We start from the raw sequence: 27,713 nt of genomic DNA on the forward strand, positions 1-27,713 counted from the left end.
TTTGCTCCACCTCTTGCCATGTTTAATAACACTTAATATTGTTGAGTACCTAACCGAGAGAGAACTAAATAATTGATGTGGTGTTCCGTCAATATGCAACTCGTGCATATTGAGCTCCACTTAAATTGTAGTGTTGTTTGCTTCATTTTTCCATGCCATGCCTCATTAAACCGGACATGCATCATACTTGATTGTGCATCATGCCATGTTGATGTGCTGGTTGTTTACCATGTTGTTTGTTTCTTTCCGGGTTGCTTCTCTCGTTAGCTTCGGTTTCGTTCCGGAGTTGTGAGGATTCGTTCGTCTACGGCCGTTTGTCTTCTTCATGGACTCTTTCTTCTTCCTTGCGGGATTTCAGGCAAGATGATCATACCCTCGAAATCACTACTATCTTTGCTATGCTAGTTTGCTCGCTCTTTTGCCATGCCAATGCTACGATGCCTACCATTTGCTTGTCAGCCTCCCAAATTGCCATGTCAAACCTCTAACCCACCATGTCCTAGCAAACCGTTGATTGGCTATGTTACCGCTTTGCTCAGCCCCTCTTATAGCGTTGTTAGTTGCAGGTGAAGATTGAAGTTTGTTCCTTGTTGGAACATGGAGATGTTGTTCCTTGTTGGAACATGTTTACTTGTTGGGATATCACAATATATCTTACTTAATTAATGCATCTATATACTTGGTAAAGGGTGGAAGGCTCGGCCTTATGCCTGGTGTTTTGTTCCACTCTTGCCGCCCTAGTTTCCGTCATATCGGTGTTATGTTCCTGGATTTTGCGTTCCTTACGCGGTTGGGCTATTATGGGAACCCCTTGACAGTTCGCCTTAAGTAAAGCTCTTCCAGCAATGCCCAACATTGGTTTTACCATTTGCCACCTAGCCTTTTCTTTTCCCTTGGGAGTCGCGCCCCTGAGGGTCATCATTATTTTACCCCCCGGGCCAGTGCTCCTCTGAGTGTTGGTCCAAACTAGAGTCCTGTGCAGCGCCCCCTCGGGGAAACTCGAGGTTTGGTTTTAGTTGTATGGAGCGCTCATCTGAGTGTGCCCTGAGAAAGAGATATGTGCAGCTCCTATCGGGATTTGTCGGCACATTCGGGCGGTGTTGCTGGTTTAGTTTTACCCTGTCGAAATGTCTTGTTGTACCGGGATACCGAGTCTGATCGGAGTGTCTCGGGTGGAGGTCTATTCCTTCGTTGACCGTGAGAGCTTGTCATGGGCTAAGTTGGGACACCCCTGCAGGGTATTATCTTTCGAAAGTCGTGCCCGCGGTTATGGGCAGATGGGAATTTGTTAACGTCCGGTTGTAGAAAACCCGAAGTTGACCTTAATTAAAATACATCAACCGTGTGTGTAACCGTGATGGTCTCTTTCCGGCGGAGTCCGGGAAGTGAACACGGTGTTGGAGTTATGTTTGACGTAGGTTGCTCTATGATCACTTCTTGATCGCTATTAGCTTCACGACCGTGCCTTGCTTCTCTTCTCGCTCTCTTTTGCGATTGTAGCCACCATATATGCTAGTCGCTTGCTGCAGCTCCACCTCATTACTCCATCCTTCCTATAAGCTTAAATAGTCTTGATCTCGCGGGTGCGAGATTGCTGAGTCCCCGTGGCTCACAGATACTTCAAAAACCAGTTTGCAGGTGCCTATGTTACCGAGCAGGTGACGCAACCAAGCTTAAGGAGGAGCTCGATGAAGATCTTGCCCTTTGTGTTGTTTCGTTCTAGTTGATCAGTAGTGGAGCCCAGTTGGGGTCGATCGGGGACCTTGTCGCATTTGGGGTTCTTCTTTTATTTTGGTTCCGTAGTCGGACCTTGAGTGTATTTGGATGATGTAATGCTTTGTTCATGTAATTGTGTGAAGTGGCGATTGTAAGCCAACTATGTATCTCTTTCCCCTATGTATTACATGGGTTGTGTGAAGATTACCTCACTTGCGACATTGCTTTCAATGCGGTTATGCCTCTAAGTCGTGCTTCGACACGTGGGAGATATAGCCGCATCGAGGGTGTTACAAGTTGGTAATCAGAGCCTTCCCCGACCTTAGGAGCCCCATTGCTTGATCGTTTTTAGCAGCCGAGTTGTGTCTAGAAAAATGTTTTGAGTCATTTAGGAATTATATATCGGAGAGTTAGGAATTCTTTTTTACTTCCCAGTCTACTCATCGCTCTGGTAAGGCATCCTGACGTAGAGTTTTGACTCTTCTCTTCTCAAATTTCACTAAAAAAAATTTAGGATCACGCGGGTATCTGGGAATCGTTCCGATGGTTTTATGACGAGAACATTGTCTTGGTGCCTCCTGTCAGGGGTTTTGTGGAAGTGTCCCGGGGAGTTGAGCTCTGAGGTGTTGTCATCATAATTTTATCGTTGCAGTTCTGGAATACCTGAGTTTAGTACGCCGACATCGAAAATCTCTTTTATGCAGTTGTTGGTGAGATAACCTCGACGCCACCCAGTACTGGGGCGGGAGTTCGGGAGTATCGCCATAACTTGTATAACGGATGCTTTTCGAAGGTTGAGGTAGATGATTTCCGAAGGTTTCTTGGTTATGTGTTGAAGGATGGATACAGCTGGATGTAGGATCTGCTAGTTTTGGGTGAGATATTATGCTTCCCCTGTATCCCCAACACCTGATTGCATAACCAGAAAATTTCAGGAGTTTATAAGTGGGAATTCAAGTAGCTCTTAGGATATCTTTCCGACGGATGTATGATATGAAATTGGGGTTCGACATCTAGTGGTCCGCCTATTCACGGTTGGTTTTACAGTGGTCTCGTTATGTCTTAAAGAGTCCTTGGCTATGCCGACTCGGGGACGCTTCGTATGTCATGTGCACTGCCTTGTACATGATGGTGCTGTACGATCGAGCCCGTGTAGGCCCCACCACGAAAACTTCGGACGAAATCTCTATCATATGTTTGTTCCGGCTTATTCTGCAAGCCAGTCCTTTGTTTTTGTTTTGAGTTGTGGTATTTGAGTTGCTTCAATGACAAGTGTTGATTCCATACCTTTCCGAAATGGTGTTCTCATACTCCGATGTGAATACCAATCCTTCTCGACAATCAAGATTGTCATGTCAATCCTTTTCAATCGGCGTCTTTCTCTTCAAGTGGATCCGATCACTTCAACATCAGCAAGACCAATTATCATTTCTTCTCAACGGTGGTTGTTTCATCCGTCTCCAAGTTGCCTTTGTTTTTTCCCGCCCACCCACCCTTTTTCCTCAAGGACTAAGATTTCTTTACCAAGTATCCTTTTATTTTTGTGAAGTTTCTCCATTCTTTTCCGTCAATGTTCTAACCCGGGGGTTCTCAAGAAGATGTTCTACTAGTTCGTCATTCCTCATTCCTTTCTCTTCTCCGGTGGATTCAAGTCAAGTTTTGTTGATCATACCTTTTTCCTCATTTCAATGTCTTCTCATACCGGTGCACCTCATTATCATTCTACTTCTCGCTATTTGTTATTCCGGAGTGCTCAAGATATCTCGAAGATTCGTGTTTCCACTCTGCATTCGTTCAAGCTCTTTCGAGATTGGTATCTCATTCAAGTCATTTAATTCAACCAGTGCAACATCTCTTTTAAATCTTTTCAACGGTGTTCTTTTGAGTGGGCTCTAACCCACAGGTCTTTTCCCAGGATCTTACCTGACTCTTCTATTTTCCCAGAGCTATCCTAAATTCTTCTCTAAGTTTGACGTAAGAATGAGTTATCATCAGTCAAATGCTTTTCTCCAAGATCTTTCAAATTCTTTTCATAGTTGGCTCAACCTCTTCGCTTTTGATTCTTCCGGTGTGCCTCAATAATTCTTGGTGGTGTTTCTCGTTGTCATTCTCATCATTTGAAGACCGAAGAAGAGTTTCTCTTTAATCTTGCTCTATTCTCTTCAAGATTCATGGTGCTAGCTTGTTGCCATCCTCTCATAATTGTTTTCGATTGTGAGAATCTTTTTCACCCATCAGGAGATATTCAAGAGTCTTCTCAGTTTGTCATCCGGAGTCCATCAATTCAGGTTTATTCATTCTCAGCTGTCAGTTATCATTCTCCTATCTTGCCGGTGCATCAATCGAATATCCTCTAATCAGTTCTTGATCTCTTTGTTCTCATGTATCTAAATACCCTAAAGTATCTTCATTCATTTTGCAATTCTTCCCGGTGATTTGTGCATTTGCTACGTTCAATTTCAATTCTTACGGTGGTTCGTTCAAGAGTTCTCTTTCTTTGTTATCATATCAATTCATTCGTTCTTTCCAAATCCTACCGGTGGTTCGTTGAAGACCTTCTCAAGTTTACGCCATATCTCTCTTAATCCTTTCTACAAGAATAAGTAGTATGCCAAATCCGTTGCTTGTCATCAATTTAAATTGGTGAAGGATACACATAACATAATTCTTATTCTGGTTTCATCCAAGTGATTAATCCTTTCCTTCAGAGTTTGTTCAGGAGGAATAAATTCTTGGCTGCTTGTTGTTCATCTTTCTTCCGGAGTTCTAAGTTTTCCGCATTATCTCGTCACGAAGCTCCATCTAAATCATTGCAAGGATTCACCTTGTGTTTTCAATTTCTCTTTCTTTTTATTCTTTTGTTACCGGAGTTTCTTCATGGAGGCTATGCATGATGGTTCATCAAGGATTTATATCACTTCTCCAAGTGTTCATTGAGATTCTTTTCTAAGGAGCTCAAGCATTCTTCATCTTGCTACCTAGAGTGCAATTCTTTCTTCCGAATCTTTGAAGGTGGTATTATGTCATTCTTGATAATTTGAGTTCATGTTTCGTGATTCACATGTTGTTAAGAATGAGGTATTTTAAATCCATCAACCTCGTTGTTGGAGTTATCTTGTGTCATATTTCACCTAAAAGCCTTCCATTGGAATGTTGCTATTTGTGGTGCTTGCCAATGATCCAAGTTATCTCTTTATCATCTTGGTGGAAGAAGTGTTCATCTCTTAGTCGATCTAAAGCTAGCAATCGTTTTCGTTAGTGGCCGGTTGTCACCTCATAATTTTGAGATGTTTTCCATAAGCCCACTACAAGCTTATTCGTTTCGTTGTTGGGTTTTTCCCAACAACCCCGTTGTAACCTTCTTGGAAGGGTGCTTTCCAAGCTCAATTGTGGCAGAAGTTGCCATTTCCCCCTCCATTCTGTTATTCCAATGACCTATCTTCTATTCTTTCTTCCGGAGGCATTGTGACGTTGCTCTTTTCACTCACCATCTCGATTCGTGAGGATCGTGTTCTTTTCTTGCTTATCCATTTAATCGGAGTGTCGTGTTTTCATTCGAGTTCTCTAATCTTATCAAGTTTTCCCTCCTTCCTCAACTGGAGAGCTGTCTGAAATCCTTCTTACCCATTGTGCCATTCTTTCAATAGTTCCGGAGGCAGTGTGTTGTTGATTTCATCAAGTAACATCCCATCTTCTCAAGTTCATGTTCTATTCCTTCCATGTTCAACCGGAGTACTGCCCGAATTCTTCCCCTCTCATCTTGTTTTAACCGGAGTGGTTTCGAATTCTATCTTGTCCATTAAACTCTTGATTCATGTCTTTGCAACCTTCAAGTTCTCGTAATGTTCCTTGTTCTTTTTTTTCTAACGGATTGTTTGCAATCTCGTTCTTCTCAGTTGTGCTCTTTCTTTTAAATTGCTCAACCTCTCAAGGTTCTTTGGTTTCACTCATTGGTCGAAGAAGCAACTTAGTTTTACCTCTTCTCTTCCTCTTCCGTTTCTCTCCGGTGCCATCCTAGATCTCGGGACGAGATCCTCTCGTAGTGGTGGAGTGTTGTGACGCCCCAAGACCGGAGCTTCGGATGCCTTCCAGCTATTCCGAGTTTCTCCGTGTGTTTCTTTTGTGCTTGCTCTTTTATCTTTGCATCGCATCATGTCATCATGCCATTTATTTTTTTTTAAACTCAACTAAATAAATTGCATAGATCGTTGATCTATTTAAATCGAGGGATATTCACATGGTGATTTCTCTTTAAAACATATCCTCTCGATATTTAGAGAGCTATAGTAAATATTCCATTTATTTGGAATTAACCATAACCCACTTGCGAATAAATCCCAATGCCTTTGTTATCTCAATTCTTGGTCTCCAACCTTGCCCATAATTTCTTTCATCATTTTCCGGAGCTCCACCAAAAATCCGAACATTTTTGGACCTTCCCAACCCTCACTTCCTATTCAAATCATTTGAATTAATTCAAATGAATTTGAATTTAAATCTTTCAATCGTGGCCTTTCTATTTTTCTTGGAACAAGCGCATTTTTGCGAGTCCGGGAAAATTATCCCCATGCGCAAATCTTTCCACTAACCTCTCTTTCTTTTCTTTCTTTTCTCTGTTCTATTTTATTTTTTTCATTAGAGTGAGGGAGAGACCCAGCTAGGCCTCTGCCAGCCCACCAGGCCTCTGGCCATTCTCCTCCCCACCAGGCCGGCCCAGTCTCCCTAGGCCCAAGGCCCAGCCGCAACCGCTGCCCTAACCCTAGCCCGAGCGCTCCCATCGATCATTCCCCCTCCTCGTCCCCTTCCGCCGCCAGCCACTCGTCCTGATCGGGATCGTCCTCGATCCCCATCTCCCCTGATCTCTCCCTCGTCTCCCGTTCGAGCGCCGCCAGGAGAGGAGAGCCCCAGCGCCCGTCCCCAACTCCTCCCGATCCCCTCATCCTCGCCCTCTCGTCTTCTCCCAGGCTGCCACCCTGTTGCATCGCCGCCCCGCCACCGAGCACCGCCTCTCTGCGCGGCTCCTTCCCCGCGGCCTCAAGCCCCTCGCCGGAGCTGCACCCAAGCCGCGCCGCCGGCCAAGCCCCTCGACCCACCGAACAGAGCCGCGCCCGTCTGCCTCGGAGCCGGCCTCCACCGCCTCCTCCCTCACCTGCCGCGTCCTCCTCCACCTCGCGCGACCTCCTGCCTCGTCCTCGTCCCGCGCCTCTCCACCTCCTCGCGCCGACCGCTCGCCCTCCTTCCGTGCCCACCGCTTGCCATGGCCTGCGAGGCCATCAGCTTCGCCGCGGCCCTGTTCGCGTGAAGCCCCTGCTCCACCACCATCAGCGCCCGGCGTCTCCGTCCCGTTCCGCGCCTTGCTACTGCTGTAGGCCATGAGCTCACGGCTACCACACGGACGCCAAGACCGAGACCGCCCCGAACCATGTCGTCTCACCAGGAACGCCAAGGCCATCTTCGGGATTTTCGCCAAGTTCGTCTTCAAATTTGTACGACTACCTCCGATGTGGTTTTCGGCAAGTACCTGGAGGCCACAGTAACACCAAGTACCACGACACCCATGTTCGTCTACGGAATGTGTACCACTATGCCGAAGAGCTTGGATGCACCAAGTTCCACTACGATTGCCGTGTACATCTGCCGTCGTCCGAAGACCCGTGTACCACGAGCGCCAAGTTCATCTACGGAACGTGTACGTCTCCAATGGTGTACCACTACCGATGCCGTGTACAACTACTACCACCGACATGTACAACTACTTCCGACGACGACTGCTCCGTGAACGACTACTTCCACTACGAACTCGATCCGCCCCGAAAACGCACGCTTCGAAGGTATAACGCCGAGACGACGCCCGTGACCTAATGCATGTGTTGAATAAGATGCATCGTTTGCTCTGTGAACGAATCGTCCTTGCGATGCCCCTCTTTTGCCGTGCCACCGTCCCGTGGGAACCCGGAAGTCGGGATCACCCCACCATCTTGCATGACTCGCTCACGTCACGCCTCCTTTTGCACCGGTATCTCTGTGAGCTACCGGAACCGATATGTTGCCATGGCATCATTTTCGGATATGTTGCCGTGGCACCATTTCTGTTTCGCCGCCGTGGCACCCTTTTCATTCCGCCATGGCGACTAATGCTTCACATCATGCTTATGTTAACGTTTTTATAAAAATTGCATAAAACTTGCATATGTCATCCGCATCATGATAACAACATTTAAAATGTTTAAAAATTATGTTTGCATTAAACTACTAAAAGACATGTGGGGATTTACCGGAATTGTTGTTTGTTGTTCCGGCCTCATTTAAACTTGCCTAGATAGGTAGTTTTCATTTGCTCCACCTCTTGCCATGTTTAATAACACTTAATATTGTTGAGTACCTAACCGAGAGAGAACTAAATAATTGATGTGGTGTTCCGTCAATATGCAACTCGTGCATATTGAGCTCCACTTAAATTGTAGTGTTGTTTGCTTCATTTTTCCATGCCATGCCTCATTAAACCGGACATGCATCATACTTGATTGTGCATCATGCCATGTTGATGTGCTGGTTGTTTACCATGTTGTTTGTTTCTTTCCGGGTTGCTTCTCTCGTTAGCTTCGGTTTTGTTCTGGAGTTGTGAGGATTCGTTCGTCTACGGCCGTTTGCCTTCTTCATGGACTCTTTCTTCTTCCTTGCGGGATTTCAGGCAAGATGATCATACCCTCGAAATCACTACTATCTTTGCTATGCTAGTTTGCTCGCTTTTTTGCCATGCCAATGCTACGATGCCTACCATTTGCTTGTCAGCCTCCCAAATTGCCATGTCAAACCTCTAACCCACCATGTCCTAGCAAACCGTTGATTGGCTATGTTACCGCTTTGCTCAGCCCCTCTTATAGTGTTGTTAGTTGCAGGTGAAGATTGAAGTTTGTTCCTTGTTGGAACATGGAGATGTTGTTCATTGTTGGAACATGTTTACTTGTTGGGATATCACAATATATCTTACTTAATTAATGCATCTATATACTTGGTAAAGGGTGGAAGGCTCGGCCTTATGCCTGGTGTTTTGTTCCACTCTTGCCGCCCTAGTTTCCGTCATATCGGTGTTATGTTCCTGGATTTTGCGTTCCTTACGCGGTTGGGCTATTATGGGAACCCCTTGACAGTTCGCCTTAAGTAAAGCTCTTCCAGCAATGCCCAACATTGGTTTTACCATTTGCCACCTAGCCTTTTCTTTTCCCTTGGGAGTCGCGCCCCTGAGGGTCATCATTATTTTACCCCCCCCCCGGGCCAGTGCTCCTCTGAGTGTTGGTCCAAACTAGAGTCCTGTGCAGCGCCCCCTCGGGGAAACTCGAGGTTTGGTTTTAGTTGTATGGAGCGCTCATCTGAGTGTGCCCTGAGAAAGAGATATGTGCAGCTCCTATCGGGATTTGTCGGCACATTCGGGCGGTGTTGCTGGTTTAGTTTTACCCTGTCGAAATGTCTTGTTGTACCGGGATACCGAGTCTGATCGGAGTGTCTCGGGTGGAGGTCTATTCCTTTGTTGACCGCGAGAGCTTGTCATGGGCTAAGTTGGGACACCCCTGCAGGGTATTATCTTTCGAAAGCCGTGCCCGCGGTTATGGGCAGATGGGAATTTGTTAACGTCCGGTTGTAGAAAACCCGAAGTTGACCTTAATTAAAATACATCAACCGTGTGTGTAACCGTGATGGTCTCTTTCCGGCGGAGTCCGGGAAGTGAACACGGTGTTGGAGTTATGTTTGACGTAGGTTGCTCTAGGATCACTTCTTGATCGCTATTAGCTTCACGACCGTGCCTTGCTTCTCTTCTCGCTCTCTTTTGCGATTGTAGCCACCATATATGCTAGTCGCTTGCTGCAGCTCCACCTCATTACTCCATCCTTCCTATAAGCTTAAATAGTCTTGATCTCGCGGGTGCGAGATTGCTGAGTCCCCGTGGCTCACAGATACTTCAAAAACCAGTTTGCAGGTGCCTATGTTACCGAGCAGGTGACACAACCAAGCTTAAGGAGGAGCTCGATGAAGATCTTGCCCTTTGTGTTGTTTCGTTCTAGTTGATCAGTAGTGGAGCCCAGTTGGGGTCGATCGGGGACCTTGTCGCATTTGGGGTTCTTCTTTTATTTTGGTTCCGTAGTCGGACCTTGAGTGTATTTGGATGATGTAATGCTTTGTTCATGTAATTGTGTGAAGTGGCGATTGTAAGCCAACTATGTATCTCTTTCCCCTATGTATTACATAGGTTGTGTGAAGATTACCTCACTTGCGACATTGCTTTCAATGCGGTTATGCCTCTAAGTCGTGCTTCGACACGTGGGAGATATAGCCGCATCGAGGGTGTTACATGTAAGCTGTCAATCCTACTAACCCTCAGCAGTTTAGCTTGAGCATTAGGTCACATGTTTCATCGTTTGAATTTGGAACTATTATTCTAAAAAACATTTAGTAACAGTAATATTTCTTGAATAAGTTTGACCATAGTTTGACCATAGTTTGACCACAATTTGACCATAGTTTGACCAGATTTGACCAAAATTCAAAAAATTGAAATAATTATTTAGTAACACTAATATTCTTTAATAATTATGTAGCAACATTAATGCTTCTTGAATAAGTAGTTTGACCATAGTTTGACCAGATTTAACCAAAATTAAAAAAACTAAAATTTGAGCATATCTTTTTTGAAATTTGAGCATATCTTTTCGGATGCGGATATACATGCTGAATTTTTTGATATATTATACTTTTTTTCCGACATCGTATGCAAAAGTTATAGCCGTTTTACATTTTCCCTACAGTTTTTGCAAAACATGTCCAAATTTAAGTTTTTTAATTATCCTAACTAGTAGATGTAGTAATATAACTACATCTCGAAGAATTTTATTTTTTGAATTTTTTATCATTTTCTTTTGTATTTTTCAAAACTGAAATGGCGATAAGGGGGGTAGAGTTTGAAAATTGCCCTATAGTGCCGGTTTGTGTCTCCAACCGGGACTATAGGTCAAACCCCTTTAGTACCAGTTCATGGCACGAACGGTATTAAAGGTTAGCCCTTTAGTACCGGTTTGTGCCACGAACCGGTACTAAATGTGATCGCGAGGCCCCGGCCTGACGCCAGCCTACCACCATCCCTTTAGTACCGGTTCGTGGTTACAAACCAACCGGCATTAATGCATAGCCGTTCGAACCGGCACAAATGATACCATTAGTACCGGGCCAAAATCGAACCGGCACTAATGTGTCTCACGTTAGGTCCTTTTTCTACTAGTGCTCTTAGAGAGACGCACCAGAACTACTTCTTCCTCTCGCCACCGGTTCCTGAACACTGCGTTGCTGCTACGATCTTCCTCATCCCGGCTTGCGGCGTGCACCGCAGGTCGGGACAGTAGGCCTCCGAAACCGCACCTCTTTGAGTTCTGTACGGGAGAAGGGTGATAAGGTTTTTGGTGAGCGCTCTGCGCGACTACTGGCCTGTTCATCACGGACACCGACGACCACTTCCCCAACGACGACTTTTTCCGCGACATCGACAACATCTTCGACGACATGGCTACCGAGGATGTCGACCCCAAGTCCAGTGCTTCTGCTCCTGCTGTTGTCCCGTACGTGTTCTTATTTTTCCTTTTAGAGGTCCTGCTAGAGATCCTTGTTCTAGTGTTTGTCCTAGACATGTTAGGCTCTATTTCATATGTGCAACTTGATCTACTGTCTGCTCTAGAGATGTTTGGTTCTAGTTCATACTTGCAGATGTTATTTACCTTCTCTCTGTTAGATCGCATGACTTGCTTTATCTCTGTTATTTTAGTCATGCTTTATCTAGTATTTCCGTTAATAAAATCATATGGTAAATTGCTCATATTTTCAACAGGTTTAACCCTCTTCAAACTCTGAACCATATTTAGCATCTCACGCAGCGACACGGGAACGTTCTTTGTACAAAGCCCTTTGCCTTCCGTAGCCATAGAGGAAGAGCAATAAACTATTGGGATTTCAGAATATGATCAGCGAGAAGAAAATGTTGACACCAATAACAATGTAAGTGGCTCCGAGATGTAGGTAATTCATTGGATGCACATGCACAATCTACTAGTGTTTATGAATAACCTATTCATAATCCGGATATTTACAATCCAAGAAATTAAGATAATCTTGATAATAAAGCAGGAGACATCTTAGTTGAGAAAGGGCCTACGAGCGCGTAGGGGGGGGGGGGGCAAATAGAATACTCTGTAGATGAAGCGGGAAGACATTTTTCAAATGCTCATTATCATAGGAGATTAAGCAATGGAGAGCAACATTATAGAAAGTGGCTAGTTTAATGAAAAGATGTTGACAAAGTTGTTTTGCTTCTATTGTAAGATCTTTTTTTGCAGAGTATGCAGATTTTCAAGCATGCCAGTGAAGTTGGTTGCTATCCTAATATCTCCATTGCTACATTATGCAATGAGAAGAAATTATTGGATGAAATTGACATCAACGCCATCATAAGTGATTTTCCATCGAGAAATGTTAGAAGAAAATTTGAAGGTAATATGTATTAATTATTTGATTCACATACTGATTTTGAAATCATTAAAGTGCTATTGAGATATTTCATTTATACATATTTCATTGTTATTATTATGATGTCTATACTAAGGGCCCCGCGTTTTAGTTTCGCCCCGGGCCTCCAAAATCTCAGGACCGGCCCTGTCTATATGTACACACGTATTGGAAACAGCAACGCAACGGGCTTGGAAATCGCAGTGACCGACTCGTACTCGTTACATGTAGAGGGTTGGACCTTGGAACACTCCAATATATTGCCAACAGATTAGACTCGACAGTATAGACGTCCAAAAAGTGCAAACCCCTCGATTTAGATCGCTTCGCCAACATTGTAATCCAAACCTCGCCGCCCCCGGAAACCGACCAACAGGCCGATCGACCGATCACCGATGGACACGTCAAGGCCAACGACCGAGCAGACGCCGTCGCCTAGCATCATCGAGCAGGTCCGCGACCACGCCATCGCCGGCGCCATCTTCGGCTCCGCCTGCAACTTCGTCGAGGGCGCCTGGAAGTCGCCGAGCGGGAGCCGCCTCTCCGGCGGAGTCCTGGCCGTCCCCAAGAACGCGCGCAGCATCGGCAGTTGTGCAGCATGGTTTGGCGTCGTCCAATCCATTAGGTGCGCCGTCACCCATGTGTCACCGGAGTATCCCTTTGAATCCACCGTCGCATGGGGCGTCACCGACGCCCTCTTCTCCATGCATCGCGGGCCGCGCGCGGCCGCCCGCTCCGGCCTCATGGGTGCCGCCATAGGAGTGGCCTTCGACATGGCCGAACATAGCATAAAACGCTTCCTTGCCTCACGGCCACCACGGGAAGACGACCGCCGCATCCCTTCTCAGTCCGCTGCTTGCCCGGCCGGATTTCCTGACGCCACACGTCGTCGTGTTTGATTCATGGTATTAGTTTCTGTCGTCAAACTGTAGTAGTTTTTCATCCGTAAACTCGTCGACTATAAAACTTATATTCTCTTGTCTTATAATGCTACTGTTGCAAGGCATCGACGCAAGTAGCTAAATAGGGGAAATTTCTGCTGCAGCAATATCATATATAACTGGTTCTTGGATTATCTAATGTTTGCTCCACTCAGTCCTCTGTTTCTAGTTCTAATAGCAAGAGAACTTAAATGGGAACTATGAATTCTCTAGGAGCTACAGAGGATCAAATCATAATCTTTTCTGAGTTGCTCAATGGTTCCTCGACGCAATTCTTCTGTATTTGACCAAACATCATACGCCTGCTATCAATTATTATTGCAAGCCAGACATAAACTATTAAAGATTTTATAGTAGAAAATATATAGTATAAACTTGGACAGATTTGGCAGATAACAGTTTCTTTTCTGTACCTAATAAAAAACCTCTTCCCTGAATCCACCAATAGGAGCCACAATCTGTTGCTCGATTCGCTGAGCACGGGTAAGGAGTAAGGAAAAATGGTACCGCTCGTATGTAGGAATCGTACATATCGGGGTTTAACCCTGTCCAGTTCAAATTCTGAACCATATTGAGCATCGCACTCAGCGAAACCTGAACGTTCTTTGCACAATGCTATTTGCCTTTCGTGTAGGTACATTGATACTCTATATGTACAAACTTATTGGACGCAACGGGCTTGGAAACACTCCATATATTGCCAACTACCTGTCAGGCATGCCTGACAGGTCGACCCCACCGGTCGCTATAGGCACCAAGGAAGCTGGCCCTTTGGGCCAGGGAGTGTGATGGGCTGGATGTGTGTGTGTTCGGGCCAAGAGTAGCCGGCGTGCTATCGGGGTTAAGTAGGTAACCGTGCTTACCGAAATCTGGAGGGCATGACGTGATTCTGGTGGTGGTGGACAAGTTTTCAAAATATGCCCACTTTGTGCCCTTGACCCACCCATTCACAGCGCTGATAGTCGCTTGAATTTATGAATAATATATTCCACCTGCATGGACTTCCTTTGGCTAGAATCTCGGACAGGGACTGCATCTTGACAAGTGCAGTCTGGCAGGAACTATTCAAGATCTCTGAAACCCAGTTGCGCCTCAGCTCGTCATATCACCCGCAGACCGATGGGCAGCCGGAGCGAGTCAACCAATGCTTGGAAGGATACTTGTGATGCGCGGTTCACTCATGCCCTGGGAATTGGAGCAAGTGGTTGTTTTTAGCCCAGTATTGGTATAACACCGCCTTCCATTCGTCGCTTGGACGCACTCCATTTGAAGTGATCAATGGGCACCTACCAAGAGAGTTCGCGGTTACTCAAGTGGAAGAGAGTTCAGTCCCAGATTTGGTACCTTGGCTGCGAGAAAGAGAAGTGATGATGGAGCATCTACAACAACAGCTCAAGCACGCGCATGATGACATGAAGAAGCAAGCTGACAAGCATCGCACCGACCGCTCGTTCAAAGTCAGGGACATGGTATTCCTCAAGTTACAACCTTTCATTCAGACGTCTGTGGCGCAATGCCCTTACCAGAAGCTAGCATTCTGGTACTATGGGCCATACCAAATCACCTCCAAGGTGGGAACCGTAGCCTACAAACTCCTACTACCAGATGACAACAAGATACGTCTAGTGGTGCATGTATCGCAGCTGAAACGGGTGGCTGGGCCAGATATTCGGGTGAGTCCTGCATTACCACCAGCTAACTCAGTTTTGCAAGTAGAACACCAGCCCGTGGCGATCAAGGGTAACAAGCTGGTGCAAGTCAAAGGCGAGCTTCAGCCGCGGCTATTGCAGTGGTCTAAACTACCTCCCTCGTTGGCTACTTGGGAAGACCCTGTCGAGCTACGTCGTTGTTTTCCATCAACAGCGGCTTGGGGACAAGCCGCCGCTCAAGGAGGGGAGAATGCCACGCCTGACAGGTCGACCCAACCGGTCTCTATAGGCACCAAGGAAGCCGGCCCTACGGGCCACGGAGTGTGATGAGCTGGGTGTGTGAGTGTTCGGGCCAAGAGTAGCATGCTTCGTGCTATGGTGGTTAAGTAGGTGACCGTGTCATCGTCTGATAATTAACTCTGATAATTTGGAAGTCATCGACACGATGAAGAATGGAGGACAATTTGCGGGAACGGCGGCAACAGTTTTTGATGACTGCTTTTTTTGGCTTGTGACTTTACTAGTTTCGAACACTGAATAGGGAAGCGAATAGGGTTGCCCACGAATTAGCCAGGTTAGCTAGAGTTTCCTTGACAAATGAGTGGTTTGAGGAACCTATGGACGATATTGTACCTTTTTCTATAGACGATGTAACCGTTATTTTCAATTAATAAATCTGTGTAGACTTTCAAAAAGAAAACTTGTGGACGAGAGAGAGGCGATCCTCCTCTCCTTCTCCAACCCCACTACTCCTTCCTTCTAGTAGATCCGATTGAGAGAGAAAGAGAGCTCAGGGTAGATCGGACTCGTTACACTGCCCTAGACTCGACCCGAGACGTTTCCTCCAAACTGCAAGCCCTCGATTTAGATCCGGAAGCCGATCGACCGATGGACGCGACAGGACAGACGGCCGAGCAGACGCCGCAACTTACCATCATCGAACAGATCCGGCGCCATGCAATCTCCGGCGCCGTCTGCGGCTCCGTCGTCAACTTCGTCGAGGGCGCCTTGAACTCGCCGAGTGGGAGACGCCTCTCCGGCGGATCTCTGGCCGTCCCCAAGAACGCGCTCAGAATCGGCAGTTTTGTGGCCTGGTTTGGCGTCGTCAAATCGATTAGGTTGGCCGTGGCACCGGATTACCCCTTTGAAACCACGGTCGCCTGGGGCGTCACCGACGCCCTCTTCTCCATGCGTCACGGGCTGCGCGCGGCCGGCCGCTCCGGGATCAGAGGTGCGGCCCTCGGCGTGCTCGTCGACATGGCCGAACATAGCTATAAACGCCCCGGTGCCTCACATCCACCGGCGGCAGATGATTGCTGCAGCACCCCTGAGTCGCCTGCTTGCCCGGCGGGATTCCCGCCGCTGCCACACGTCGTGTTTGATTCCTGTTAGTTTGTGTTTACTTTTTTGTTGTTGCGGGTAAGTTTGTTTTTACTTTGCATGCTAGTCAAACTGTATTCTTTATCTCTAAAAAATTAGAGTATAACCCAATATTTCTCCAGCTTCTCATGCGAAACAATATTACCAACTGGTATTTTTTATGTATATAAATTCGGTGCAGCAATAAAAATCTGTTTCCTAGCCCATCACCCTTTTTGAGGAGTCCAGAAATTTAGCATGTCTTCTGCTTTGCCCGAATTTATCTTCTCATCTCAAAATACAAATTTGCACAAGCTACACAGATTAGGATAACATAATTCATGATTAATTATACATAATATTGCCACATTGAACTCAAAAGTACTCAAAGTAACCTTAATTCTCGTTGGAGCTTATTGTTTCGCTGGTGCCCCTCGGCAGACTTGTTTCCTGTTTTTTTTTAGAACGAAGACGCTTAAACGCGTCCGGCTTTAAATTAATAAAGCCCACATAAGGCAACGTATCGGACATAGACTCGAACGGACGACACGAGCACGGAGGCTCCAGGCCATCGTTAACATAGAGTTTACGGACGAAAGACCTGACCAAACGAAGTACGCAGCGAGGCAATTACATGGCACTTAGCCAGAGCTTAGAGCACGCAGGCTCGCTCGATCGCGGGGCAAAAGGGCCACTATCATGACGAAGAAGTGGTGTTTCGTGTTACCTACCTATAATTTTTCATGTACTCCTATGAACTTGGTGTTGTGTCTTGCCTTTATCTATAAAGCGAAGCAAATTCATTTATCTGGCTCTTTGCCCTTGTTGGAGCCCAATGCCTCGGCGTTGTCGGTACGTGAGCTCGGCAAACAACTCCAATGGTGCCCTTTCCGTCGCCATGCATGGCGGGCAGTAGCCCTAGGCCTCGCCTGTGGAGTCAACCAAGCCTCGATTGTGAGGTGCTCCATGGCAGCGAGGGGTAAATGCAGATGGCGGCATGCGTGGCCTCGTCGACACGCTCTGTAGTGAGGTGCTCCTCGAGCTCACCCTTTGTCACCATCTCGATCTCACACTCAGTGAACTCCCCTTCTCCTCCTCCTCTTCCTCGTTCGATCACGCCATCTCCTTGTCATTGGAGCTTGATGAGCACAGCGCCGCCATGGCAACCACCATTGTGGCGGCCAACTCGGCCCTCCACGGACCCAATAGATGTAACAATGCGGGTGGCTAGCTCATCACCATGGTGCGCCGGCAATTTGGTCAAGGCGGGGCTTGTATTGGGCAACGATAACTAGGGGATCATTAAACCCCTGGTGATCATTAACAAAAAAAAATGACTGGCTATTCTGGTTTATTGAATTGTAAGAAAAAATAATTAGTGAATTATAAGAAAACAAAATCAACACTCTAAAATGCTTTTGAAAATGGCATTTTTGGAGCGTCGATTTTTTTCTTTTTGCCACCACTTCCACAAATATGATTTCTTGATGAAATTTGGCAAGCACACAGAAAAGTTGCCAATGTTTCGCACAAACAAAATTCAGAATTATTTGAATTGTTTTCAATTTTTTATGATTTTACTCTTCATACGGGCTCATTTGAGCTTGATCTGAGAATAGTTGCGTCCATATTGCATTAGCTATTGTTCACATCGTGATTTGTAATTTTTGTTTCTAGATATGCTTTTTGAATTTGGATCTAAAATTTTGTGTCAATGGTACTCCTCAATTTTTTTAATGCTTGTTACGTCCTTAAAAAAAGGTTATTTTCTATTTCTTCTAAAGCAGGTCACAGAGATCAGGTGCATTAGTGCACCAAATGCTCCGGTGCATTAGATATCTTCCCGTGATGCAGTGGTTGCGGCAATAAACTCCTTCCATCTCTCTTGCTAGCGAGAATTTCTCCTAGCATATACTCCTAGTGTTAATATCCGGTAAATGCTCTGGTGTAATTACTAGTTAATGTATATACAGTATCCTAGGGTTAGCTGTATCAATCAAATAGTATTGATCTGATTATTAGATGTACGTGTTGTATATGCCTAGCACTAATATAAATAGAGAAGACGTTGGCTGGTGTAGACCAATACTATTTGTCTTTCCTCTCCCACAGACAAACTGAGAGAGTGAGATGGTCTGAGAGGGAGGTCTCGTGTCTTGCTTTGCCTTGGAAAGCAAGCACCGTCGTCGATGCCTTCCGCCGGCGGCTACAGGTGAGCTGATCCAGTGATACTCATGGATTCTTTGTCTGTCTTCTCCATGTGTTTGCTCTCCCTCACCGACTCACTCTCTGTCCAACAACTCCACGGCTTCGGCGCAGGCCACCCGCTCGACAAAATGTCCGAGCGGCTTGATGATGAGGAAAGCATGGAAACGGCTGTGGCCGGTGGTGAGGACCGCCTCGGCGCCCTCCTGGACGAGCTCCTCCTACACGTGATGTCATTCCTTGCCTCCCGCGAGGCCGTGCGGACGTGCGTGCTCGCCCGGCGTTGGGGCACCCTCTGGAAGTCCGTGCCCGCCCTCCGCATCGACGACCCCGACACCTGCCACGGCACAAAAGGCTCCAGCACGTTTGTGAACAACCTTCTTCGCCTCCGTGACCCGGTGCCTCTGAATGTGTGTGACATCAGTTCCCATAGCCGGGGAATGGATTGGTCCGGTAAGACGTTTCGAAGAATAATTGAACCGTGGGTCCAGCATGCCGTGTCATGTCAAGCTTGGGCGCTTCAAATTTCCTTTGTCTGCCATGCGGCCAACATGACTCTCGTCTCCTCGCACTTGAAGAGGTTACGGTTCAGCCGCATGACCTTCTGCGGAGGCTCTCTGGATCTGTCGAGCTGCCGTGTGCTAGAGGAGTTGAAGATGTCAGGTTGCGACATCGTCGTGGATGCTATCCTGTGCCTTTCATTGCAGCATCTTAACATCCACGACGGATGCTTTGGTAGTGATTACCGGACTCGTATTTCTGCCCCGAACCTCATTAGCTTGAAGCTGACTTCAATGGAAGGTTTGAGTCCTTTGCTTGATGGCATGCCATCATTGGTAGCATCGATTTTTACGCCTGAAGAGATCGACGATGAGTGTGACTCTGACGACGGATCACTTGAGACTGAGGGTGCGTGTGACTGTGATGACGGATCATGTGGTGCATGTGTCATGTAATGTGTTGTCAGAATGATTACAAACACCCTACAGTTTGTTTGTGGGAATTACATTATGTATGCCGGTACTTGGGTACTCTTTAGTCACTTGAAACATGTATGGTTGAGATTACTCTGTGAGCCATTTAAATTTATGCAATGCTTGAGTTGTATTTCGGAGCAGTCCAGGGACTTGCTAAACCTTCTTCACTTTGCCCAGTTTATATTTTCGCCATATGTTTCACAAGTTTAAAATGTTGTTGCTCAATGACTGGTGTGCGGCTAATGACTTCGAGGGCGCAGAGCTGGCGGAACATTCGTGCTTGTCAAGCTGCCGTTGTTGGCATTTTTGTCTTCTTCTTTTTCCTTCGGGCTTGTTGTGCCGTTCGCCCCGGCAGTTACCTTGTGATTGGTGTTCGTACTTTATAATATAAAGCGGGGGAAACCCTATTTCGTCTAGGATTCACCAATTCTGGAGGCGCTTATGCTTCAGCTTGATTCTGAACTAGTGAGGTATTTCAAGTATGATAGTTTTCTGTCTTTGAAGTCGCCATGTGCGTTTTGTTGACTTCAGGATCAAAGCTATAACTCAAGGCCGCAAGTTTACAACTCAACTACTCAAAGGGAGCAATCACTGTTGTCGCAGCATCTCAAGGTAGTTAAAATTGTATGTGTCCGGAAGGAAAATGTAATAGTTGACCCAATAGTGACCGTAGTGCACCTATCTACGTTTTTTAGTTTATTAGAGGTGACCTTACCTACCGGGGAAATAACCAGCATGAGCAGAGAGAATAGCACTGCAATAAAAAAAAATCTGAACTTTATGCATGATTAGCAAAGTTTTTTTTAAAGAAAAGGGGAAGATCCCCGGCCTCTGCATCAGAACGATGCATACGGCCACATTTATTAAAAAGCAAATAAGTTCAACATAGGTCCTCAACTCTCAACAAGAATGAAGCAAAAAAGCTCACAAAGAGCATGAAGGTAAAAATAAAGTCACAACCGGCTGGCCAAAAGAAAGATAGAAAAACTAATTGTCTATCATATTACATGACCGCCATCCAAACCGATTGAATATAGCCCGAGCTACCATCTCCCATCGGATAGATCCAGTAACCAAACGCTCCCTGTCATCCGTCTGAGTGAGTAGCGACCACATACAGATCAACGCAGTGGCTCGGAAGATAACCTGCAAAAAATGAGTATTTGTTGTTCTGTTAAAAACTAAATCAATTCTGCAGTTCCAGACTGCTCACAGTAAAGCACATACTCCTACACGAATGTGTCTCGCTGTTTCGGAATCTATCCCATCAAGCCACGTCCGAAATAACGTGTTGATATTATTCGGAGGAGTAATATTAAGAAGCAATGTGAACAGTCCGCCATAAAATTTTCGCCATCGAACAGTCAAGAAAGAGGTGTTTGATGGTCTCATCCCGATCACAAAAACTACATCTTGAAGAACCAATCCAGTTGCATTTTGTCAAGTTGTCATTAGTTAAAATGACTTGTTTGTGTACAAACCACATAAACACTTTAACCCTCAAAGGTACTTTGATATTTCAAACATGTTTCAAACTAGGAATAGAGCTAAAGTTGATAACATCCAGATACATGGATTTAACTGTAAATTCTCCATTCCTGGTTAGCTTCCAGCACAACTGGTCTGGAAGTTGAGAAAGTTGCACGTCCATCAGTCTTCTTACCAGATGGAGCCGGGTTTCCCAACGGGCACCGGCAAGTGTTCTCCTGAAATGAATGTTAAGAGGAGTGGACTAAAGCACGGTTGCAACGAAAGCATGATTAGCAAAGATAGTTCTAGTCCATGCTAATGTAGCCAGTACTGGAGGTAGAAGACTTTAGTGAGTGTACACTTTCCCCCTCATAATGGGACAGTTTGAATGCACCTATTCGTATGAACTCATATGCTATGCTGCGTGGGCATGGCTTGTTGCTTGGGTGCACCTGGAGTAGGATCAAGTGTCAGTGCGTCACCGTGCTGCGAGCGGTGCACTCTGCTTATTTCCTCAATTCGGCGACAGGCCTGAACTGGTTTGCCGGCTCAAGAACTATGCTCATTTTTGTTAAGACGTACGTGGAGCCTTTCCAGTGTTGTTTTCAGGCTCGGCTTTGCAAATTCCGACCCGGAGCGTATGAGTCGGCGTATGCAACTGCTCTGAAATTCAGACTTATGGTTTCATCTGGCAAAACCAATCCTGAAATTTAATCCGAAACACGCGGCTCGATCCTTGGTACCAGTCTCTGGAGCGGGGTCTTGTGGGTTCTTTTTTTAACTTCGGCAACTTTAATTAATTAATACCCATGTCTTTTACAAAAAGAGGTCTGGGGAAATCAGGAGGTTTATCAAGCCACACCCCTGATTCTTGCCCCATAAAACTAGAACGTGCAATAGCATGAACACGTTCATTAACCTCTCACACACAATGATTTATAGTCACCTTGCCGAAAGAACTTATCAACTTTTGACAATCATGCTTTCCGCAAAAAAAAACTTTTGACAATCATCAGTAATAACTGCTTCTGACGCCCGATAGTCAGACGGATTCCGAATAGCTTGAACAATCTCCATAGAATCGCTCCCAATAGAAATAGAAAAAATGCCAAGCTCTTCTGCTAGTTGTAGACCGAATAACAATGCAAAGGCCTCCATTGTGGCAGCGTAGAGAGCGTGTTGTTTAAATTCCATTGCCGCAGCCACAAAACCTCCCTTAGAGTCACGTAAGTTGCACCACATGCACCTGCACCTGCACCTGAGTCCAAATGGTAAGAAAGGGTCTTGTGGTTTTTTATGGAGGTTGCAAACCAATTATGAATACACAGCTCACTGATTTTCTCCAAAGTTAATCTCCATAACCTTTAAGCAAATTTATAGAAAAAATCTACATCTACAATACCAAATTTATATCCTATGGTAATATATTTCCTGATGATTATAATGCTATTGATATAGATCTGGTATTCTAGATGTTGACAATCTTTTTCCCATATCCCCACCAAAAAAAGACAATCTTTCCCATAAACTTGATCAAAGTGAACAAAGTTTTACTTCTAGAAGTCTAATACAAAGTTTACCAGCCCAGCCAGTCGTATAAGATTTTTCTTCCATGTGCCACACAACAGCAGCAAGCGGACGCGGTAATAAGACAATCAAAAATGAGATGCTCACCTAGCGTTGATTTTTTTTAAAGACTGAGAATAAATTGTGAACATTTTTTGCGGGGATTCTACACATATTTAAAGACCGAAAATATGTTACCACGTAGATGCACCATTTTCTTTGTTGTGTTCCAAATTTTGTACACAAATTAGACTTTCAGCTCAGAAACAAAAGAAGTGAAAACATGCTACGAATGGTAGTTGGCTGAGGTTGGGCCACAGTTTTGGCCCATTAACATGATCAATGCCAAATTTGTTTCTCAAGCCATGTTTCAAGTTTGGACATGGAATTTTGTGACATTGTATTGCTTCTATGTCGTAAAAAAACAGACATTTTACAACCAGTTCCACCACAAGTGCGAGTGCACCGGCTAAGATCTCCTGCTCTGGCCACCCTTTGCTGCCTCGATGTGACTTCACTTGCACGTGCACCTTGAGTCCAAATGGTAAGAAAGGGTCTTGTGGTTCTTTATGGAGGTTGCAAACCAATTATGAATACACCGCTCATTGATTTTCTCCAAAGATAATCTCCATAACCTTTAAGCAAGTTTATAGAAAAAAATTCTACATCTACAATACCAAATTTATATCTTATGGTAATATATTTCCTGATGATCTGGTATTCTAGATGTTGACAATCTTTTTCCCATATCCCCACCCAAAAAAAAACACAATCTTTTCCATAAACTTGATGAAAGTGAACAAAGTTTTACTTTACCATCCCAGACAGTCGTATAAGATTTTTCTTCCATGTGCAACACAACAGCACCAAGCGGACGCGGCAACAAGACATTCAAAAATGAGATGCTCACCTAGTGTTGATTTTTTTAAAGACTGAGAATAAATTGTGAACATTTTTTGCAGGGATTCTACACATATTTAAAGACCGAAAATATGTTAACACGTAGATGCACCATTTTCTTTGTTGTGTTCCAAATTTGTACACAAATTAGACTTTCAGCTCGAGAAATAAAAGAAGTCAAAACATGTTACGGATGATAGTTGGCTGAGGTTGGGCCACAATTTTGGCCCATTAACATGATCAATGCTAAATTTGTTTCTCAAGCTATGTTTCAAGTTTGGACATGAAATGTTGTGGCATTGTATTGCTTCTAGGTTGTAAACAGCAGACATTTTACAACCAGTTCACCACAAGTGCGAGTACACCGGCTACGATCTCCTGCTTTGGCCACCCTTTGTTGCCTTGATGTGACTTCAGTGGCACATCGAAGCAAAGATTTCATGTTTCAAAGCAATTTTAACTTCCCACATATCCAACAAAATGCACCACCCTAGATGTAATCACTCGGCCCGGGCCCGAAAGCTTGACCTCCGAGCTGAACTCAGGCTCCACTTTTCCTCTCAAAGCTCAAAAAAAGCACTAAGTGACCAAATCTGTTACTTTATATTCAAAAATAGGAATGGTGCAGTATGTTTTGCCCCGAAATTGATTGTCTAAGTTGTGAAAGTGACATTGTTCATGTAGTTTGGCCGGGCTTGGAATTTTCAGACTGGGCTCTGTCAAGCCTGGCCCGGCCCAGAGAAGAATCAGGTTTACACCACCCGCTTGCAGCTTGCTCGACCGTGGGAGAGTTCTCATAAAAAAAAAGCTTGCTCGACCGTGGCAAGGCCCCTGTTTCCAGGTGGGAAAAAAAATCAAATCCCCTGCTTCTGTTCTCCTCCCCGCGAGCCATCCCCGTCTCCTACCGACCCCGCCGCTTCATCGCCGCCGCCGCCGCCGACGATGACATGAACCAGTCGATGCAGAAGAACACCCTCTACATAGGTACGCGGTAGCACCATACTCCCCCAGATTAACCTCCTCTCCGTCGCCGTTCTCCGCGCTCGCTCGCCACCTGTTCGACGAAATTTCTCAGCGAGATGCATGGTTTCTCCCCGGGGGAGTCTCCTGGTTGCTTCCCCGCCTTTTCTTGCTCCCATGCGATGGAGAACTAAGCCGAGCTTCGTTCCCCAGTTGTGGTCGGTGCAGGTGGGCTCGCGGAGGAGGTGGTCGAGAAGATCCTGCACGCGGCGTTCGTGTTGTTTGGGGAGGTAAGGACATCAAGATGCTGCTAGACCAGGCCACGCAGAAGCACCGCTCCTTCGGCTTCGGCACGTTCCTTGAGCGCGAGGACGCCGCCGCCGCCATGGACAACATGAACGGTGCTGAGCTCTTCGGTCGCGTCCTCCCCGTCAACTACGCCTTCCCGAGAAAATCAAGGAAGGAGAGCAGGGATGGGCCGCGCAGCCAGGTATGTCAGGGCTCTCCTCTGTAACTCTGTTCATTTAGCAGTTACGCTCTGCTTTCGTGCTTGCCTGCTTGGTTGCTTCACACTAGGGTTAGAGCTGCCAAATGTTGTTCTTACCTGGTATGAAGTTGGAAGATTAAGGGCGAGGAATTTCTAGGGCTTGCGATTAGAGAGACTTGATATGGTGTCAATGTCCGTGAATTATGCTTTTGTATTGTGGTTTGTCTTTATGTGTTCATTATAATGATTTTCTCTAGTTCGAATTGGGTAGAAAAATGAATGTTCACACACATTTAGTTCTTGTGCTGACCAACAAGTTGTGGGTCCTACATAGTTATGTGTTCATAGGGTTTGGATTTATTTTAGAGTGGCCGGCAATTGGTTCCTACTTAGATCTTTCTGTATTGGAAATATATTAGCTCCCGTTTGGTTTGTTACGACCAATGTTCAGAATTGGTGCGCGTAGGACGGTGGCGTTGTCTGGCGCCATGGTGGCGTCGACGGCAGGTGCGTCAATGCATACTCTGGAGATGGATCGGTAGAAGACGGCGGCGGCGGCCTCTACGGTAGGCCTGGCAAGGTTGGTGCTTCAGTACATACTCTGGAGAGTACACTCTAGAGATGGATCGGTGGAAGACGGCGGCCGCGGCCTCTAAGAGTGTGACGGGCCGGTTTGTGATCCAGTCCCGGTATTGTGGCTTGGCTGGGGCATCCGGCTTTAGGGCCTCTTTGATTCGTAGGATTTTGAAAACGTAGGAATAGGAAAAGTATAGGATTGGAGTGGGGTGCCCACTTGAATCCCATAGGATTAGCAATGAGTGTTTGATGGCACAGGAGAAACAAAGGAATTGTAAAAAGAGGTTGGAGTGGATGTTAGATTTCCTACGAAATGTAGTACAAAAGATTCCATAGGAAAAATTCCTATGAGATTCAATCCTATGAATCAAAGGACCACATAGGGAAAAAAATCCTAAGGATTTCAATCCTCCAGTAATCCTATAAAATTCCTTTGAATCAAAGGAGCCCTTAGATGTTAGGCTTTGGTGCGATGTCTGTTTGGTAATTCGACTCGAACATTCCCGCACCCAGTGGCGGAGCCACCGCCCAGCGACCCTGGGCACTTGCCCGGGCTCGCTGGTTGGTAACAGTAGCGATCAACAGATTAAATAAAGGGCTAAAACCGATCGCTAACTTGCTTTACCCGGGCAAAAAACATTGGGCCTTCATTTCTGACAAGTTCACAGCCCAACAAACGGTAGTACTTGTAGTCAGAGTCAGCCCAGGACGAAGAAAACAGCGCAGCGAATACCTACGGTGGATCGATCGATCAATTTCTCTCATGTCTCATCGTTTCTCACGCATGAGCGCTGGGACTGGTCGACAGAGGGGCGCTGGCGGCTAGCCTTGAGGCTGAGCCCTAGACGGCTAGACGCACTGCGGCGGCAAGCGACCCTAGGCCCCCACGCAGTTTATTTGTCCGGTCGTTCTGCAGCCCCTCCTTTCTCTCATCAGGCTTCGGCTTCAACTTCCTTTAGTAAGAAATCTGTGTCGAAATTAGGGCCAACAATCTCTCAACCCGAAGTCTGAATGCTTGGTCTGGGAAGTAGGACTGATGCAAAGTACGGATCGAGGTACACACACCCCATTAATTATACATATCCAGGCTATGTTGTGTGATATGTAACTCATGGTGTGAGAGTTCAAGGTCGAGCTTAGGGGTTAGGGCTTAAATTTAGGGGGGAAATAGTTGGGGGGTGATCATGAATTCATGCAATTAGTGGATGATGTCAAAGCTAGCTGGCAACATTAAGAGAGAGTGGTTGGGATGATTTATTTTGTGATGTTCAAGAATTTTTCGCTGCTCATAGTATTCCAGTGCCAAATATGGATGAAGTAATACCGGTTCATGGTCATTCAAGGAGAGCAAAGAGGACTGTCACTAAGCTTCATCATTACCGTGCAGAGATTTTTTTATGTTGCTATTGACAAAATATGCGCGGAGATGGATCACCGCTTTAGTGAAGGAGCTAATGGTGTGCTTGATTTTTTCTCATGTCTTGACCCCTATAATTATTTCTCCAAGTTTAATGTTGATAGCTTGTGCGTCTTGCAGAAATTTATCATGATGACTTTTCCAGTGATGACCGTGGAACAATAAGAGGGAAATTTCTCACTTATATAATTCAAGTGAAAAGGCATGCTTCTTTTTCTTCTTTTGATGATGTTCAAAGTTTGACCGTGAAGATGGTTGAAACTGAGAAACATTTGGTATTTTTATTGGTGTACAAACTTATTGAGTTGGTTTTGATATTGCTGGTGTCAGCGACATCTATTGACAGATCTTTTTCGGCAATGAAGATTATCAAGACTAAATTGCGTAGCAAGAACAATAATGAATGGTTCAATGACTTGATGATTTATTACACCGAGCGGGAGTTATTCAAGTCAGTTGATGACAAGGATATTATTCAAACATTTACTACAACGAGTTCTCGGAAAGGACATTTGCCTCGTGATTTTCTTCAGTGCATTGTCGGTATGTTCCATCTGATCATCTCTATTCTCGCGAGATTTTTATTTCAAATCTCACAACTAAATTTATTTCATTAGAAATCCATTTTTATATTGTAGTGCCTTCTAGGACTTCGGGAACATGGCGAGTTTGCCTCTACACAAGGCTGATTGCATGTCTTTCTTTTGGCAAAAATGAACAAGTGAGAGATGCTTCTGACCATGATGGAATTGCACGATCACATCTGGTGACATATGGTATGTATAGCTTTACTTTTGTTGGCAACTTTTGCCTCTATGCAAGGTTGGCTATGTATCTTTTGTTGTCATGTCTCAAGTTTATTTGGTCTATGAAGTGGATATTGATATATTAACTCACCTTAAAATTAAATTTGGCTTGACTATTATAGTTACGTTTTCACTTCAC

The 27,713-nt window shown here is 45.4% G+C and overlaps 3 protein-coding genes across 3 annotated transcripts; all 3 read left to right on the forward strand.

Annotated features, from left to right (window-relative positions):
* The first annotated feature begins 12,656 nt into the window (after positions 1–12,656).
* LOC119321488 (mitochondrial import inner membrane translocase subunit TIM17-3-like) lies at positions 12,657–13,160 on the forward strand. The gene has a single exon (XM_037595147.1). The coding sequence runs from the start codon at positions 12,657–12,659 to the stop codon at positions 13,158–13,160; it is 504 nt and encodes a 167-aa protein (XP_037451044.1).
* A 2,579-nt stretch (positions 13,161–15,739) lies between these two features.
* LOC119321489 (mitochondrial import inner membrane translocase subunit TIM17-1-like) lies at positions 15,740–16,292 on the forward strand. The gene has a single exon (XM_037595148.1). It carries the CDS (start codon positions 15,740–15,742, stop codon positions 16,241–16,243), a length of 504 nt encoding a protein of 167 aa, XP_037451045.1. The 3' UTR covers positions 16,244–16,292.
* Positions 16,293–24,164: 7,872 nt separating this feature from the next.
* Positions 24,165–27,027, forward strand: LOC119321490. Its single transcript, XM_037595149.1, has 5 exons — positions 24,165–24,312; positions 24,502–24,778; positions 26,739–26,808; positions 26,889–26,962; positions 27,007–27,027. The coding sequence occupies exons 2-5, from the start codon at positions 24,593–24,595 to the stop codon at positions 27,025–27,027; spliced, it is 351 nt and encodes a 116-aa protein (XP_037451046.1). The 5' UTR covers positions 24,165–24,312; positions 24,502–24,592.
* Positions 27,028–27,713: the final 686 nt, after the last annotated feature.

Source organism: Triticum dicoccoides, chromosome 6B (assembly GCF_002162155.2).
Source record: "Triticum dicoccoides isolate Atlit2015 ecotype Zavitan chromosome 6B, WEW_v2.0, whole genome shotgun sequence".
NCBI lineage: Eukaryota > Viridiplantae > Streptophyta > Magnoliopsida > Poales > Poaceae > Triticum > Triticum dicoccoides.

Coding starts and splice junctions, on each gene's coding strand:
- LOC119321488 (XM_037595147.1), top strand. CDS start 12,657: ATGGACACGTCAAGGCCAACGACCGAGCAGACGCCGTCGCCTAGCATC.
- LOC119321489 (XM_037595148.1), top strand. CDS start 15,740: ATGGACGCGACAGGACAGACGGCCGAGCAGACGCCGCAACTTACCATC.
- LOC119321490 (XM_037595149.1), top strand. CDS start 24,593: ATGCTGCTAGACCAGGCCACGCAGAAGCACCGCTCCTTCGGCTTCGGC. Junction 26,809..26,888: donor CTTTAGTGAAGGAGCTAATG/GTGTGCTTGATT, acceptor TGCGTCTTGCAG/AAATTTATCATGATGACTTT. Junction 26,963..27,006: donor TTCTCACTTATATAATTCAA/GTGAAAAGGCAT, acceptor TGATGTTCAAAG/TTTGACCGTGAAGATGGTTG.